Source organism: Camellia sinensis, chromosome 3 (assembly GCF_055761805.1).
Source record: "Camellia sinensis isolate YWXY chromosome 3, ASM5576180v1, whole genome shotgun sequence".
NCBI classification, from domain to species: Eukaryota; Viridiplantae; Streptophyta; class Magnoliopsida; order Ericales; family Theaceae; genus Camellia; species Camellia sinensis.
The window spans coordinates 204,679,449-204,699,052 of record NC_138963.1 but is presented as its reverse complement, the minus strand read 5'-3'; the positions used below and the strand labels follow the sequence as shown (position 1 = coordinate 204,699,052).

Here is a 19,604-nt window from a genome sequence, read left to right as displayed (position 1 = left end):
CACCTGAAGAATTTAGTCGTATTTGTAATTGTGAAGTCGCAAAAGAGGCTTAGGATATCTTACAAACTATTCATGAGGGCACTCCTTCTGTTAAATGCTCAAAACTTCAAAGGCTCACGTCTAGTTTCGAAAACCTTTCAATGAAAGATAGTGAGACATTTGATGAATTTTATGCGAAGTTGAGTGACATTGTAAATTCCAGCTTCAATTTAGGTGAAAAAATTCCAGAATCCAAAGTTGTGGGAAAAATTTTGAGATCCTTGCCCGATCGGTTCCAACCAAAAGTTACGGCTATTAAGGAGGCTCAAGATGTTGACAACCTCAAGCTGGATCAGTTGGTTGGAAATCTCCAAACTTATGAGGCACACAGGAATTTCAAAAAGAAACAAAAAGATATTGCGTTTAGTAGTGCTCATAAAGTTAGAGAGGATTCTGATGAGGATTGTGAGATAGATTCCAAGATTACGGCTGCTTTTGTTAAACAATTTAAAAAATCTTTTTTGAAAAAGAATCATAATCTTTTGGAATCTACTCATTCTCATAAATCTAAAGGTAAAGATAGACTCAAAATTAATTCTATAGCCAAGAAGGAGAAAGGAAAGATACAAGGGAACTCTGAAAGACTCCAATGCTATGAATGCCAAGGATTTGGCCATTTTGCTCAAGAATGTCCCACTCGTTTAAAGAAGAAGAAAGCCCTCGCTATCACTTGGGATGATGAATCAGAATCTGATGAAGATGAAAGTGACAACGAAGATCAAGGCGAAGAGGGACATAAACAATTCCTTGCTTTCATGGCGGCTTCCGAAGCTGAAGGACAAACAGATTCTCCGAAGAGGTCAGTTGAGAATATCACTGATGATGAATCCTCGGAGAGTGATCATGAGGAGCTTGAGCAAGCTTATGAAAAGTTGTATAAGGAGTCTCTTAACTTATTCAAATTGAATGATAAACTCACAAAGAAACTCAAAGCATGTGAAAGTGAGAATGTCAAACTAAAGGAAGAGATTTTCGAGGCTAGGAATGATGCCATCAAGATAGCTGATGATCGACAAGCTCTTTGTGCAAAACTGTTGACTTGTGAGACAGAGAGGAATGAGCTGCTGCAAACCCATGCCATGTATAAAGAAAAGATTGAATCTCTCGAGATGTCACAAGTTGCTTTGGAAGAACTAATGATCAAGAAAGAGGAAGAGCTCAAGTGTGCTATGGCTACCTTTGGTCTTTGGAACAAAGGATCAAAGACTTTGGAGGATATCATTGGGTCTCAACAAATGAGTTGTGACAAGAGTGGCATTGGCTTTGGTGATAAGAAAGAGCAAAAACAGAGTGCTTCCACATCTCATAATACAAGAACTCAAGGAAAGGGGAAACAAAAATTTCAACATAAGGATGGACTTCTCAACCTTCCTAGAGTAGGTAAGGTAAAAGAAAAGAAGGTACACCTTGGACACCCTGTTTTTATTTGTCATCATTGTGGTATGCAGGGTCATATTCGCCCTTACTGTTATAAGTTACATTGTAGAGTGTCTCAAAAGGGTAGAAATTCGAATACTTTTTGGATTAGGAGACAACCTTACATGTCCAGGCAGAATACCAAGATTCATGAGAGTGTTCACAATGCCACGACATTTACCAAGACCGCTAGACCTAATTTTGTTAAGATCAAAAAGATTTGGGTGAGAAAACTTGACTTGTGTTAATTTGTTTTGTCATTTTAGTTTTTGAGTTTCTGTGTTTTTTTTTTTTTTTTGTCATTACATGTGTGCTTGTTCGTTTTTGTCTTGCTTTGGTTAAAAAAATAATAAAAATAATAATAAAAAAAATAATAAAAAAAATAAAATAAAATAAAAACCAAAAAGATTTTCTTAGTATGGTTTTGCAAGTTTGAAATTTTTGAGTGGTCCTTGGTGCATATTGGAATTGATGAGAATATCCATTACATGTTAATATATGTGTGTTTTCTGTGGTCATTACTCATTTTGGAGTGTGTGTTTTTTGATTAGTATGTCTCATTCTGTACACACTCTTGGATTAGCAAATATCGGAGTCTTCCGCCTTAGTGATTATTTTTTCTCTATGGACTTCTGTCATTGATCTTTTGCGTTTCTAGAGAAATTGACCTATACTAGCATATCATGGGTGATGTTGAGTCTCTTAACCACATTCCATCTTTTTGCATCTCCATGGCTTTCCCCTTAATTCTTTGCAGTCTAGCCATGAGGAAAAAGCTACCTCAGAGTCACCAACCAGGCCATCCTTATTATATCCATGCTTCTCTGGTTCGGTTTCCATACTCTTGAGCGTGTCAGCCACCAATGATTGTGCAAAAGAAAAAGAAAAAGAAAGAGAAGAAGACAAAACATGCAAAAGAAAGGAAAAAATGTGCAAAAGTAAGAAAAAGTGTGTGAAAATAAAAAAAAAAAAAAAAGATTCATTGATTGAGGGGAAGCCTCCGCCTTTACTCACCAAATACCCCTTGATTCCTAGTGGTTTGACTTTCCTTTGTCGTGCTTAGATTCTCTTGTCGGAGGTCCGACTTTCATATCACTACTAGGATTGAATCTAGTGTTTGTCAAACTCCAAGAGTCACACACACACTTTTATCATGGGATCTATGCTTTTCACATAATGCATCACTTTCTTGCATGAGGAATCTTCTACAGACTGTGCACATTGTGTTTACTAGTAATTGTGCTTCTTAGATAATCTTATGTGTTTTAAGGTACTAATCTAAAATTCCTTGCTTGCTCCACCACATTATTTTTGTCGTTTTCTTCTTGTTCACTGTTTTCAGTGTTTATAGCGCTTTTAGTGAGGGGGAGTTTGGTTTTTCATTGCAAGAGTTGTTTAGCATGAACACTATGATATGTTTTGTAAGGGAGATTGGCTATATGTTTTGCATGTTGCTATGCACTGTTTGCTTGTTATTTCTTTTTTGTGTGCCCCTGATATTTACATCGTCATATCATTGCTTGTGTGGTCTATGATCTTGTTTTTGTTGTTTGAGAGTTGTTTTTCATGAGTTGTAGTTTTCATCTATTCATGTTTTCCATCTCATGTTTCAAGAAAATCGTGTCTTATGTCTATTGTTTTTTTTTATATATACTCTTGTGGGACTAATAGTTGTTTTGAAGATTGTGGCACTAATAGTTGTTTTGCAGATCATGACCTTGAGAAAGAAGTTGGCTTTTGTTGGCTGTAATGGGTTAGGGTGTTTAGGATTTTATTTGTTAGGTGTGTTTTGTCACGGCTTTGCCAAATGGGGAGATTGTTAGGTTTTATTTCTTGGCAATCCCGTTTGACAAAACTCCTTTCAGTTGTATTTATTTTCCCACTTTTATTTCAGTGAGGCTATGAGTGTTTAGATGTGAATCCAACCTGAATTGTGCCTTTCAGAGAAGTTTGTGATACTAATGCTTTCAAGATGCCTGTCCGCTCGAGCGGACATTACCCCGCTCGAGCGGAGAATTCCTGGTTCCAGCAGTTTTGGTCGCCTGTAAAAGTACTGAGATGTGCAATTTCACGCTCGAGCGGGTTCTCTAGCGCTCGAGCGGACCTCTGTTATATCACGCGCATATTTTGCTAAAGCCGCTCGAGCGGGCTGTTGGGCGCTCGAGCGGAGATCGCGGGACAGATTCTATAAATTCGCATGTTGGGTCAGATTTTAGGATAACTACTCCAGATCTTCTTTTTGGGTTCTAGGGTTTATATCTGGGGATACTTTATGAGTTTTCTTTGATGTTTTATTGAGTATTCAACTCATGTTTTAAAGAGTATACATCAAATTTTTTGTTTGTTCTACAAAAGAGAGAGTTGTTCTTCGGTGGATTCCGAAGAATTCGAGCCTGAAGCTTTGGTGGATTCTGGGGTGGCTCATTGTAAAGACAATTCTGAGGTGAAGACGGGTTGGAAGAGGCACATAGAGGTTGGTTCAATTAGGCGTGGATGCGCTAGGTAATTGAGAGTATACCTGTGTAATTCCTTTAAATCTTCTTAGTGGATTGTTTTGTGGCTGTTGCCCGTGGTTTTTTAATCACAGTTGGAGGTGTCCAATTGTGGTTTTTTTCCACGTTAAAATCGTTGTGTTGATTTGTCTTGATTGTTTGATTGGGATTATTATATACTGCTTAAAATTGTTACATAATCACAAATCAATATCTAGGGGATTTCTAGATTTTTTAATTTTCATATAAGAACTATTTATTTTTATGGATTTTGGCATTATGACAATTAAGGATTTTAATTTGAGTAATTTACATTGTGGGTTATGTGATTGGATTCTTAGCCTTGCATGCTTAATTATATGAGTGTGCAGCGTTGTCACGGAGCTTAGGGCATGACAAAATCACCATGGGGAAAAGTTGTCTTCACATCCATCTGCTCAAGATACAAATCTTCAGAAGCCACAATTCCCAGCACCAATATGATAATGGCCAACTTCACAACTGGAGAGAAAATTTCAATGTAGTCAACACCTTTCTTTTGCTGAAATCCTTTTGCAACCAATTTGGCCTTGTAGCATTTACTCTCATCATGTTCCTGTTTGACCTTGTAAACCCACTTGTTGTGCAAAGCTTTCTTACCCAATGGTCATTTAGTCAACTCCCATGTCTGGTTTGCCATGAGTGAATCCATTTCATCCTACATAGTTGACTCTCACTTGATTGAATCATCAACCTGCAAAGCCTCATCATAACTTTCGGGTTCACCCTCATCAGACAACAACAAATAATGTAAAGATAGAGACCAACACTGTGTAGGTTTAGACTCTTTTTCTGACTGTCTCAACTTACAAGTAGGAGTATGTGGCTCAGTTTGTGGAATAAGATTTTCAGAATTATTCTAAATCCTACTAATCATTCTCACTAATCTCCTCTAACTCGATGTGCTCATGACAAGTAACAGATTCAGATTCAGATTCACATGTAGACTTATCCCTATCTTTATACATTACTTTCTCATTAAATATGACATCTCTACTTCTGAATATTTTTTGATTTTTATTATCCCAAAACCGATAACCAAATTGATCAATGTCATACCCAATAAAAGTATATTTAACAGATTTCGAATCAAGTTTACTTCTATCAGCAAAATCTATATGCACATATGAAACACAGCCAAATACCTTCAAAAAAGAAAAATTTACCTCTTTACCATTCCAAGCTTCTTTTGGTAACTCTCCATCTAATGGAACAGATGGACCACGGTTAATCAGATATGCTGCAGTGTTAACTACATCTGCCCAAAACATCTTTGGTAATTCGGCTTGTATCCTCATACTTCTAGCACGTTCATTTAGAGTTCTATTCATGCATTCTGCAATGCCATTCTGTTAAGGTGTCTTTCGAACAGTCTTCTCTATTCTAATTCCATTTCTGCACAATATTTCTTGAACTCATTGTCCTCATATTTCCCTCTATTATTTGATCTCAAGCACTTAATTTTCAGACTTGTTTCAGTCTCCACCAAGGCTTTCCACTTCTTAAAAGTAGTATAAACTTCAGATTTATGTTTCAGAAAATAAACCCATACCTTTCTCGTTGAGTCATCGATAAAGGTAACATAGTATGATGATCCTCCAAGAGATGAAACTGGTGCAGGTCCCCACACATTTGTATGAACCAACTCCAACTTTTTTTACTTCAATTTCCTGCCATCCTTTGAAAAACTAACCCTCTTTTGTTTGCCAAAGATGCAATCCTCACAAAAGTCAATGTCCACCGATTTTAAATCTAACAGTTTCCCCTTAGATGCAAGTACCTTCATCCCTTTTTGACTCATATGCCCAAGCCTTTGGTGCCACATATTTGAGTCTTCCTTCTCACCAACAACTGCTACTGCATCCTTACTATTCGTAGTTATGTAAAAAGGTGCCTTCTTTTTTACCAAGAACAACAGCCATGGCTCCTTTGGTGATTTTCCACAAACCACCCATGAAGGTTACAACATGACCTTCATCATCAAGTTGTCTAATAGAAATCAATTTTTTTTCAAACTAGGCACATGTTTGACATTCTGTATCTTCCAAACAGATCTGTTTGGCAACTTGATTGTTACATCCCCTTTACCCACAATCTTCAAAGGTTCATCATCAGCTAGATAAACATTCCACGAAATCACCACCAATGTAATTGTCCATGAATTCCCTCTGTGAAGTAGAATGGAATGATACCCCAGAATCTAAAATCCAAGATTCAAGAGGGCTGTCAATACTCAAGATCAAAACATCATAAATCTCTCATGTTGCATCATTAGCAGACTTCTGATTTTGATCACCTTTGTTCTTATTCAATATCGAGCAATCTCCCTTTAGATGTCCCTTCTTTCCATAGTTCCAGCAACTCTGTCCCTCTCCAGTTCTTGACTTGCTTCTGTGTTTGGATTTTGATCTGTTGCAATTTCTAGTTTTTTCCTACTGATCTTCCTCTAGCTTCTGTATTTGGCGCAGAACCTGATGTTTCCCCTAATTCCCTCCTACAAATTTCTTCACTCAGAACTAAATCTCAAATATCATTGTAATTCAACTTTTCTTTTCCTGAAGAATTACTTATTGTCGTTACAGTACCATTTCTACTTTCTGGCAAACTAGATAAAAGAATCAAAGCCCTCATCATCAAATTCGATAGATACAGGACTCAATTGTGTTATCACAATATTGAATTCGTTCAGATGCTCAGCCACCGAAGCACCTTCTGTCATCCTCAGATTAAACAATTTACGCATCAAATAAACTTTATTTGAAGCAAAGGGTTTTTCATACATGTTTGAGAGTGCCGCCATGAGACCCGCTGTAGTCTTCTCATTCGCTATGTTAAACGCAACGTTATGAGACAACATTAGCAGAATAACACCTAGCGCTTGGCGATCAAGAAGAGTCCACTCATCATCCTTCATCTTTTCTTGTTTCGTCCCTGAAAGGGGCTCATACAATTTTTTTCTGATACAGCTAGTCTTCAATCTGCATCTTCCAAAAGCCGAAATCTGTGCCGTTGAATTTATCGATTCTAACCTTTTCATCTGTAGCCATCGCTCCCACTCAAACCAATGCTCTGATACCAGCTGTTAGGAATTGACCCTTCCTAACCAAGATCGGTAACACACGAAATAAAAAACAAAGAAGAAAAATGAAACAAACAAATCACACACATAAGAATACAAGGATTTACGTGGTTCACCCCAGAATAGGGCTACGTTCATGGCGGCTACAGTTTTTCACTATGATCAGAAAAATACAACTCTCTCTTAACCTAAAAGAGGCGCCCCCTCATCTATTTATAAGTATAGAATTAGAGTTATACGAAAGCACATGGGAATTACGAAAGTACCCAAAACCCCCCATTGGACCTAGTGTTCGAGTGAACAATAGGGTTGAGTGAACAATACTCATCAGGGTCCACCGACCCAACATGTTTTCCCCTTTTTGCCTTACAATTTTTTCTATAATATTCTCATAACATGTTTATTTGCCTTTAATTTGAACATAAATATAATGCAATCTGGTTTAATACACTTGCCCATTACCATGACTAGCTATAGTGGGGACTTTGGTGGATTGAGATTTTCCATTACTTGCGCCAACATGCTCTGAAGTCCAAAATTTTACTTTTGCATCTCCTCACGTTGTCTTGCATTCTCGGCCTCTTTTATTTGTTGCTCTTCTTCCTTTTTTTGTTGCTCTAATTATACTCAAGGTTAGTTGCTTTAAGTTTAATTATGGTTAATAATTTGCTTTTAGCATTTAGTTTCATCTGTTAGCTTTTTTTTGTGGGACTCATATGGAATTCCTTTTTTTATGTTTAAAAGCCAAAGTTCTTGGTCAGTTTTCAAAATTAAGAATATGAATTGCTGGTGGTTATCCGCACACAAGTTGTGTGCTATGAAATCTACAAACGAAACAGTTTAGATTTTTTTTTTTTTTTTTTGGAAAAAAAAAATGAAGCAATTTGACTGCTCCTATGTAATTGTTCATGTGTGGGCATTTTTAGAAGTTAAAAAAATAAATAAATAAATAAAGGGTTTCAGAGCTTCACCGACTTTAGTTGTAGGCTTTATATAATAAATACTATAGATAATTATGAAATGTTTTGGAAGTATTGGTCATACATCCATAGCTTGATACTTTCCATAAAAATCAACTAGATTGCTCTGTTTCCAGGTGCTTACCTGCTTGCCCTTTTTAGCATGAGAGAGAACTTGCAAGATTATGGGCAAGGGTGTCTATTTTTGGTTCGTATCTAAATCTTTATAACTCTTTGTTAGTCATCGCCTCTTTTTGGTAAATAAAATGTCCTTGTCCTTGGCTCAAGGGAGGATTCAAGCCTATGCTTGAGTCTGCTATGTTATCTATGCTTGTTTTCTTTGCTATAAGAGATTATTATGACAATAGTAAATTTTTTTCCCCTTTAAGCTTCCTTTTGCTATGGTCCATTTTAAGCATGCAGTTCTAACTTGTCTTTAGTTGCATTTCCATTCATTTTGGTTTTCACTGTTGGATCTGGTGTGAATAATCTTTTCTGTTTGTAGGTTCGGGAAAGGGAGAAGCATTGAGAGAAATTCTATTGGAACACCTTTTTGGCAAATCTTGTTCAGAAATTACGGGCATGATTATATAGTATTATGATATTCTTGACCAGATTGTTACAGATTTATAATGTTGATGCCATTGGATGTTCGTTGCGGAGCTTGTTCTAAGTTTTGTAATTATGAACCTCCTAGTCAACCAAAAAGGAAAAAAAAAAATTTATAATGTTTGTATTGATACATTGATTAGGCACTGATGCCTCTACTTTAAAAAGTCTAGTAAGATGAGTATTGTCGTTCTTTTTTTCTTTTTATTTTTAATCTGATTTAAATCTAAAAACCCTCAGATTTATTTTGAAGACTGGAAGATTAATGAAGCTTTCATTCTGAAAGAATTCAAGACAATCACTGATTTAGGTAATGGACTTGAAGCTTTCAGAATCCTTATATGATTGCCTATAAATGAAGATATAGATTAGGGATATGGTTTCTACTCAAGGACTGGAGCATGAGAGGGACAAACTCCTACCATATATATTTGAGTCAAAATTGTCCAGGTGCATGGTAAATGCAAATAAAACATAGTTCAAAAGATTACTGACTTGACCTTAAGGACGTCATACAAAGAATAGCCAACGTTGAACGACAAAAACAAAAAATAAATTAGAAAAACCTTCAATGAATATTGACCAACTGGTGCAATGTAGGTTATCTTTCCTATAGAATCATGAGGAAGTGCAACATGGTGTTGCGCTAAACTGTTCTCAAAGACAGTCTGCATAATGATTTAACCATGGCAACCTTAGATGAAGAACAACAAAATAAAAATGCCAAACACATATGGAAACAAAAGCTTACAAAAAGGACTTTTAAACTTCTATAAACTAAGTTAAGCATTGTTAAACTTACGGCATATAAGTCTCCCCCTGTTACAAGACCTCCCTCACCTGCCACCAACAGATGACGTTAAACTATAAAGCATCAAGTCTTTCTAGCACTCTAATGTAAACAAAAGCCATAACAATTGTCTCTAAACAACTAAAGTAAAATGCTCTTTGATTACCTATTTTTTTAGGTTGAAATTCCCAAAGGGTGTCCTTGTCAAGGGCCAGGATAGGGACACCACGAGGGATATACACATCACCAGATCGCTTTGCGATGGTCTTTAGAGGCCTCTACACTGTTTTTAAATAATAAATGGATTGTCAGTGGGTAAATGTCCTCCTGAAGACAGGCTAATAATAAAAAACCCAATTGCAACAAGTTTTTGTTCAGACAACATTCAAGTTGGGATATATGAAGGAGCATATATTTCACAAACGTAAACACCATCAAATATATTCCCCAAGATTCCAGGACCCAACTCCACCGACAAAGGCTGTAATGTCAATGAACAAGTTAAATGTATCATAATACTATATATATGGTATTACCTTGTGTGTTCGTAAAACGGGATCATTGACCGTCAACCCAGCTGTTTCTTCATACACTAAGATGATATATATATGGGATCTACAAACAAAAACAAGAAGCGGTCACAACTCTCTAGCCCCAGAGCAATTAGTTCGCGTGAGTCACATTCGTTCAGTTAACAAGCAACATTAAAAGATAAAGTATTACAAAACCCCAAAAAATATGCCTTTTGGGAGGAGAAAAAACAAAAATAATAATAATAATAATAATGAAAAAGAGTCTTTTTTACAAAGAAAAAGATCAAACCTCTTTATATATATATATATATATATATTTATGTACATACAAGGCAATTGATGAGATACATATTATTGATCATGCTATCCAAGGATAACCCAGATCATTCAAACAGTGATACACAAAATTCCCAACTAATAAGCAAATTATATAAAGCAAATATGGTATACTTGCATGTGTTCTGTCATCCCAACTAGAACAAACAAGAATATACATATATATATATATATATATATATATATATATATATCAGTTTTCAATTTTTGCATTGTTTGGAGAGTATGATTTGAGGCCATTTCTTCAAATATTCACTCATTAGGGTTTTGAAAATTAGGAAAAACAAAGGAAAATAGAGAAATTGAGTGAGAGTGAGAGAGAGAGAGAGAGTGAGAGAGAGAGAGAGGACCCATACCTGATCTCAGGCTTGTTTGAAGATAGGGGAACTGGTAGTAGCAGAAAAATGGTGATGGTGGTGCTGTTAGGTGGGAAAAGAGAGAGCAACCATGTAAGTAAAAGGAGTAATGGAACACAAATACACACACACACACACACACACACACACACACACACACAGAGACAGACAGACAGACAAATAGATAGATTGATAGAAATAGAGATAAAATACATACCTAACAATGGAGGCCCAAGTACTTCTCGAAGCGCCTCTGATGCTTGGTCGAAGAAGCGATATAGGCAACTGCGATGACAGAGGAGGAGCGACTTTGGTGACTGCAATCGAGCAGGAGAATCAACGATGAGATGCGTATGAGGAGTGGTACGCGAGATATACAAGCAATTTTTCCCTACAAAACTGTTTGGTTGGTATTGTCCTTCAATTTATTTAAATAACATTCAAAACGGCGTCGTTTTATTATCTACGACCAAATTATTTTGGTCGCTAAAAATTTTTTCATTCCCTTTTTTTTTTTGGTCTTCCATGTTCGACCTTTGTCGACCAAATTTCAATTTTGGTTGCAGAAAATTCTATTTTGGCAACTACAAAATATTAGTCGGCAAAACTCCAACCCTTTGCCTACCAAATTTTAATTTAGTCGCCAAATGAAAACTTTTTGCGACTAAATAAAAGTTAGTCTGCAAAATTGTTCGAGAAAAATGTAATTTTAGATGAACCTTTCCAACATTCTTCAGCCGAGGAATTCACTCCTCCAAATGAGGTCGCCGTCGCCACCCCCGCCAGGGGCGGAGCCAAAGAAGGCCCAGGGGGGTCACGTGCCCTCCCTCAATTTTGAATTTTTTTTGTTTTTGTTTTGTGGTCATATACAAAATGTATTTTTTTTTTTTAATATTTTTTTTTGGCTAAGGATTTATTGTATTGTTCATAAGTAGTTATTTGATACTTTAGGAGTACTATGTGGTATTGTTTATGTAGTAGTCTAAACCAATAGTGTAGTGGAAAATTTTATGGATTGAATATAATTAACTCATTACTTTCAGGTAGTTGACAAACTACTTTGTGTGATTTGTGATTTATCATGCTTTGAGCATCACATAGGCAACACCATATGGTACTCTAAGACTATGTAATAGTTTCCATTCAAAACACATTATTTATAAGCAATATCATCTCTTTAATATTTTTTGTCAAATAAAAATTAAATAGATTTTATAATAATTTGTGCTATAAATGATGTTTTTTTATTTTCTAAAATTAGGAATTTTGATTCATAATTTTTTGTGCTAAAATTACAAACTTACATCACCATCTTGCACCGAGCTATTACACACTATTATAGAATTTTGATTTATTCCTATTAATAATGATTTTTAATTTCTTATGCTTAAATTTAGCTCATAAAATTATTATTATCTTAATGTTGATCATGAATTTTTTTTTTTTTTTAAATTGTAATTCGTGCTGCCTCTAACTTAATTTCCTAGCCCGCCACCGCAACATCAAGCCCACTTCCAATGGAAGTGAACAAAGCCGAGAAGCCAGCAATGGACGCTCCACCAACTCCAATCCCCAACCCAAGAAGATCAAGTGTGGTCGGCTTGTTTCCATAGAACGACGGTGGACCCACCATCAAATTAGTCAAACCGGTGGCTCAATCGGTGTGGAGCCCTAGCCCTAGCCCTAGCCCAGCCGCTACCGATGAGTGGCTCTCTGGTATCACCACCACAAGGCTTACAGTTAGATGTACCGGCAAAGACCGCCGGTGGTGTCGGCGATGGTGGCAAGGACATAGAAAACGACTTGGGAGATTGAGATCGATGACCCACAATTAGGAAAGAGAGAGCTCCTTCAGAGAAACAAATTCACTTTAGGGCAAAAAAATAAGGAAAAGAAGAATATATATATATATATATATATGGTTATTGGCAACTAAAATATTTTTTAGTCACTGAAAATATTTTATAAGTCCCTCCAAAATTTGAAATATCACTTTTCAAATATTTTAGTTCTTTGGCGACTAAAAATTGTTTTAGTCGCCAAAAATAAATATTTGGCGACCAAAAGGATAAAAAGTAAATTTTTGTTTATCATTCGGCGACTAAATAATTTTAATGGCCAAAACTAACTATACAGCAACTAAAATATTTTTTAATCCCTGAAAATAAATATTTGGCGACATTTTATTTTTCATTCGGCAACTAAATAATTTTAGTAGCCAAAACTAACTGCACAACGACTAAAAATTGTTTTAGGTACTGAAAATAAATATTTGGCGACCAAACTTTCGGTCGCCAAAGATAAAAAGTAAATTTTTATTTTTCATTCGACAACTAAATAATTTTAGTAGGTAAAACATTTGACGACCAAATGTTCGGTCGCCAAAAATAAAAAGTTAATTTTTGTTTGTTATTCGGCAACTAAATAATTTTAGTAGCCAAAACTAACTATACAGCGACTAAAATATTTTTTTAGTCGCCAATTGTGGCAAATTTAGAGACTAAATTTGTTTTAGTTTGGCGACTAAATTTTTTTTTAGTCGCTAATAATCAATATACCCCAACTAAAAAAGTTTAGTAGCTAAATATTGTACTTTTGCCGACCAACATAATTTTTGGCCGCCAATTCCACAACTTTTGGCAACCAAAATATTTTTAGTCGGCAAAAGTGGTCGCCAAAAGTATATTTTCTTGTAGTGTATATATAACAGTAAATCTCGACACATTCACCGAAGACACAATACCGTTCGGCATTTGCTCTTACATAGAATAATTTTCATAGAATATGTAAAGTCAAAAGAGAATATTGCGGATCCATTGACTAAAGGGTTAGCCAGAGAGTAAGTGCACCATATATCGAGGAGAATGGGATTAAAGCCTATTATTTAAAAATTGTCATTATGGCAACCCAACCTAAATGATTGGAGATCCTAAGATTTAGGTTCAAAGGGACAACTGAATTATGGATGACTTCATGTATCACTAAGAAAGTTTACACCTACCCATTTCTACGATAAGAAGAGTGATACCTGCAGCGTTAGTAAAATAAGCTTTGTTTTTAATGATTTTTATAGCTTGGACATCCAAGTGGGATATGGCAAGATACTCTTAATAAGAAATCACCTATATGAGTGTAAATTGGGTCGGTTTTGTGAGAATTGAGAAGGCTAAATTCTCTAGAGCACTCATGAATTACCAGGTATTATTCAGGGCCAAAATGAACACAATCGTAAGAACCAAACTGTGTATACGGATACACTATGTATAGTCTATTGTCTTGGCTTATACAAATAGCTTAATAGTTCAAGGCATTGTATCCACTGGTTAGCTAGTAAATCCGATAGGTTTTCACTAAAGGAGGTTCAAAGCCAAAAGCTACCAATCTGGATGTGGTGATCTTCTTAATGTACTCTTTCTTTGTCTGCATTTTGTTGCACGTTCGTTTTTGTGAATTCCATTCATGTGGGGGATTGTTAGAAATGGCTTTATAAAATCTTTTTCTTTTTCTTTTTTTCCAACTTTGAGCATTAATTAAGATAGGACCCAAGTGTTATTTTTAACATTTCTAATTGGGCTCATATTTAATGTCGCGTAGTAAATAACATTGTGTATTTGGTTGCTCAAAACCATTTCCGGATGAATAAGAATTCAACGTGCATTTTCGAGTTCGTGAAAATGGCTTTAGGTGGGTTTCCAACACATTTGTGAAATGTGCTTGCCCCACATTGGAAAGGCTTAAGGATTTATATGGATATATAAACTCTAACTTGCCACACTTGGGATGGGCTCCAAGAGGTATCCAAGTTTTGTGGATGGGTAAAGTGCGTTAGATGTATTGGACCCAAAACAAAACACACGCGAGCCCCACCGCCGTCCGTTCGGTCGAGCTAGGCATGGATGTGTGGTGGGAGGTTGGATTAGGCTTGTCTAACCCAATACTTATAGTTTTTGGCCAAAAACATTTATATTTTATTTATTTATTTATTTTTGAATTTCATATTCAAAATTCAGAATAAATCTGTCCAGTTTTTTCCTCCACCCGAACAGGTTCATATCTGTTGAATTCCACCCAAACAAATCTGTTTCTATTCCGAACAGGTTTCTACCTGTTGAAACCTATTCTAAAAAGCCACATGTTCTTCTATAAATAGCCTGCCATTGCAGCATTTCATTCATCTAATTTTCCTTGAGCATTTCGTCTTTCTTCTTCCCTTTCCATCTTTCTGTTTTCTGCATCTATCTACCATTTAATTTTAGGAAGAAAAAGAGAAAGTCACAACATAGTTTTGGTTCTCCAGACTTGAGTTTGTAGTGCTGTAAACCAAGTTAGTAGTCGTTGCATCCTGGGAAGTAGACGCTGTTAAAACTCGAAACACTAAGCGAAGGCAAAATCTACTTTAAGGAGATTCTGTACAACACAAGTCTCGACTTAGAATTTCTATAAGCAATTAATTCGGAATTTAATTTATTATTTTCTAGATTATTTATTTATGTTTTGTTATTTATTTTATTTATACATTTAATTTACAAACACAACCAGTGAGGTGCTAACAATCTCCACTATTTATGTAGAGGTGTTAAAACAGAGCACCAAACAAGTACAATGGATTCCAATTGTCCATTGCTAAATTTTATCTATTTTATTCTCTCTATACATAATACACATTTGGAGCACACAAAAACACACATTTTAACACAATTTAGCTAATCCATTGGAACACCCACATACATTCAGTAAATTAATACACAGCTCGCACACAAAGTTGGACTCCAATTTTCTTATTAATACACTTTATCACACTTTAATATTTGTTTCGAGTAAAAGGAGATGCTACAAGGCAACTAGGGTTTGTCCATTAAGGCGCTCCTACTAAAGCTCGCAAAGCAATAGCCCTTCAAAAAAAGTTAACAGTGTTGTTTATCTGCTCATGAATGTCAGATTCTGTTGCCATTACAAAATCTTAAGCCAGATAAAGTTTAATAGGTCAAGGTTCACTATGTTAGTTTTTTTCAAATTGAAAATTGCTAATCAAAAATAAGAATGAAAAAATTTAAACTTACAAGAGCTTTTTTTTTTAAACTTTTCAGATAATCAATTTTTTTTAACTAGTTAAATTATTTTTACCTTACAAACAGATATTACATTAAACATTCTAACACAAATTCTTTTAACAAAAAAGTTATAAATAGCTCTAACAAACTGCACCAAGCAACAACAAAATCTTGGGTAAACCTACATTGCAATGTGATCTATCATCACCTCATTGTTAGAAAATTTGAGTGAAAGTAGAAAGGTGAAAAATATAATGTGTCAATATTATTTTTTTCTCTGATGTCTCCCAAACGTGCTCTCATGTTCCTCACCTGATCACTTTCCATCTAATTGGCAGACCATAAGGAATCAAAATAAAATTTGAGAAGTGTAAGGTGTAAACCATTTAACTTTTCTTTTTCTTTTTTTGCTCAATTAAGCAAAAGATAGAGACACAGTGACGTAGCTGACCACACGTCACATGTACGTAGCCCTCACCATGGAACTCATTAATTTGTCATCTAAAAAAAAATGAAAAAACAAAAACAAAAGTTAAAATCAACAAAACATCATCCAGCCGATTCAAAACTAAAGAAATGTTATATCAAGCTGCTACACTTGCTTAGACACTTGAATCTTGAGCTAAACAGAGCTATAAAACTAACAAAACAGTGAAAGCAAAAACACTTGCTAACCCACCGATTAAAGGCATACTGATTCTACTTACATCACTAATTTACTTCTTTACATTCTTTATTTCATTACACTACTAAAAAAAATGTGACTCTCATTACACCAATTATACTACCAAAACTAACCCTAATCTAAAAACTCTTCAAAACTCTTTTAATTTTGTCTCTTTATACCGATAGCTTTTGGTAATACAATGTTAAAGAATTAGAATTATTCCAGTGCTATATTACCAGACAAACTTTTTTCAGCCATTTACTCTCATTTGATTAGATGATTTTACTTCAACAAGAAATTAGTTGGAACCCATTTGTGAAGTGCATATTCAATGATACATTACTATACAAATTGGTTTATTCCAGTGTCATGTTATCGAACTAAAATAAATTTGTCCAGCCACTTGTCGTTTTCCGTGCGTTGTAGATTGTCTGCATTGTTATCGCATTAAAGATACCCTTTCGTTTCAATGTAATAAACATCTCTTTTAATCGTATCATACTCTTTGACATGTCAATTAATAATAATGTTTCCTCCTCAGATAATCTACCAACAAATAAGTGTCATTCAAGATGTTCAGCAACCAAATGATTGTACTTGCATTGTTGCAATGAATAGAAGCATAATCCTTCCAAATAAAATATATATATATATATATATATATATATAACTGGAAATGCAAGGTAATAAGTAACCGAACAAATTAAAAACGTTCGAGCTTGAGTTACCGAAAATGCATCTTTTATTCGACAGTGGATTACTGGACATATATTTTTTGTTCGGCAATGTGATTCCGAATTATTTTATTTTGTTTGATTTTGGCACACCAAACAAAAGTCGAAGAACTCTCTCAAAAACGAAACAAAAATCTACCAAGCAAATAAAAAAAAACTCATCATTTCACTGTTTTTTTATGGTTCTTTACCATTGTTTCTTTATCTATTGTTTTTTTCTATGATTAAAACACTATAATTCTCACTTTTTGAAAAAAGATATGTAATAGGGAAGAAAAAATGAGAAGTAAAGAAAAGTAATAGGGATTGAACACCAATAGGTGTAAAGAGATAACAAAATATATTTAATCTTAGTCTTTTGTCCTTAAAAATAATTTCACATGGATAAAAACAAAAAAAAATAAAAAAAAAACACACACACACACACACATTTTATATGGAGGGTATAAAGAAGGGATGGCAATTTAAACCCAACCTGACGGGGACCCGATTCCCTGATCCCGATTAGAATGGTTTTTTTCCAAAAAATACACTCGACTGGCCGGGGATGGTATTTGAAAATGCATCCTCGATTATGTCCGGGCTAGAGACGGTGATACATTCCCCAACCCCAGCCCCGGCCCGCCGCCCCTATTTCCCCGAACTAAAATTACTATTATACCCCTATATATATATATATATATACCAACCCCTAACCTCCGTTTTGTCATTGCTTCAAGTCACCAATTTTCTATCCCATTATCACTGTTCATTATTTTATTTAATTTTTTATTACTGTTTCATTCTTTCTTCATCATTGAGTTATAGGTTGGGTTTGGGAGAGTACGAATTTTTCATAGTACATGGAAAATAGGGTTGGCTCTGCAACTGGTTTGTTCTGTGGTGAGACTGTTCGCCATTATAGTTGCTTTGGTTGTTCAAGGATCTACAGGTGATTAATTCTTTGATTTCCATTGTTTTTTGCTTTTTTTTTTTTTTTTTTTTTTTTTTTGTGGGGAGGGGGGGTCGGAGAAACCCGATCCTCATTAGGAGGCAAGGGTGGTGATAGATTTCTCGTCAGAGATCAGGGCTTGGGACGGAAGAATTTTCACCATCAGGGGTCGGGGACAGGCAGTGTGATCCCTGGCCCTACTTCGGCCTGATGCCATCCCTAGTATAAAGAGATAAATGACTGCTGGTATAAATAAAATCACTCAAAAGAGATGCTTATCTTCTAAGTCTTGACTCTTAACCCATGAAAGCAACATTCTAATTGAAGACGTCATGAATTATTAAGGTTCGGCTATGTTCATTGCATTTTTTCCTTTCTTTAATTTTTCTTCCACAATCACTCTTTAAATTCAAATTTTTAAGATAATTTTAAAAATACAATAAATTACCCGCCGTCAAACACGTGGCTAGAGTGATAATGGATGTTTCAATCATATTCCACAAAGACTCTTTTCCGTGTGTTCGTAACAATGTGGTTTGAATGATTCAATTGTTAATGATGGATTAGTTGATTGTGAGGTTTTGCCAATTGCATACTAGTGCATTCCCATGTGATGTGCTATTGGATAATGGCTTTTGGGTCTTGCTTTGGCGCAGATTATAAAGCTCAAGTCCCCTTTTATTTTGAGTTTAATTTTGTTCGCACACTATTAAAATATAGATAAAATAAAAATTTTAATTAATTCAAATTAATAAAATTTATAATTTTAAGTAGTGTACATTTTTTAAATGAGAAGCTCACAATTTTAGACCAATCAAATTCTGTGAAAGTGTGAACCAATAGCTTATTTTTTACTTTCATCTCCTTGATGGTTTCCACGGTAGTGCTTAAGTAAATGAAATATACATTTAAAAGTTTCTCACCTATTCTTTACTTTCCAAAAAATAAATAGACCATAGAAGACCAAGACTTCACTCCTTTTTTTTTAGGTTTTTAGACCACCAAGACTTACTGTACCCAACTCGGGTCAACTGATGAGGTTTTACAAGTTTTACTTCAGTTAAAAATAACAAAAGTTACTGTCCATTCAAGAGTAGTGCAAGCCGAAGGGCTTTTACCTCGATGGCATCACCCAATCACTCTCATACGAGAGGTTGTGGGTTCAAACCTAGCCTTACAAATGGTTAGATATATACCTTATATTTTGGTCCTCACAAAAAGAGTTATGCAAGAATTTTAGAAGCAATCAAAGCATATCATATATTGAAGACATACCTCACAACTTCCAAGGAATGTGGATGACGTTGATTCTTTTGCATTCCTCTTTGATGTAGAACAACTTTATAAAAATATTGCGAGGCTGCTTAAGAATTATGGCTGTAATGGGTATAAGGCATGAATATATTATAGGATTAGGGTTCTTAAAGGCAGAAGACTTTTAGGGTTTGAAGATTGGAAAGAACTAAAAATTAATTTAGTTAAACGTGACAAAGAAGAAGAGAGGATCGTTTTTACCCTCACAACAGCCAATCAAATTCACACAAACAAACTCTCTAATTATTGTAAAATCAAC

The 19,604-nt window shown here is 35.1% G+C and overlaps 1 protein-coding gene and 1 pseudogene across 3 annotated transcripts in view; both read right to left on the bottom strand.

The window, feature by feature from the left end:
* Positions 1-19,604, bottom strand: part of LOC145823047 (uncharacterized) — a 247,351-nt pseudogene that overhangs the window by 84,823 nt on the left and 142,924 nt on the right.
* Positions 1-19,604, bottom strand: part of LOC114296846 (V-type proton ATPase catalytic subunit A-like) — a 31,950-nt gene that overhangs the window by 11,234 nt on the left and 1,112 nt on the right. Inside the window, exons 2-6 of one of the 3 annotated variants that reach the window (XR_014365136.1) lie at positions 10,866-10,965; positions 10,649-10,711; positions 9,960-10,038; positions 9,590-9,706; positions 9,436-9,473 (exon numbers count right to left, since the gene is read on the bottom strand). Coding sequence is in view for 2 of the 3 variants with exons in the window: in XM_082921996.1 (XP_082778122.1) it covers positions 9,809-9,904; positions 9,960-10,038; positions 10,649-10,711; positions 10,866-10,965 (338 nt within the window). In the remaining variant the exon portion in view is untranslated. Of the gene's footprint in view, positions 1-9,435; positions 9,474-9,589; positions 9,707-9,793; positions 9,905-9,959; positions 10,039-10,648; positions 10,712-10,865; positions 10,966-19,604 lie in introns of those variants that run through there. The other 2 variants (XM_082921996.1, XM_082921997.1) reach the window with 2 other exon arrangements.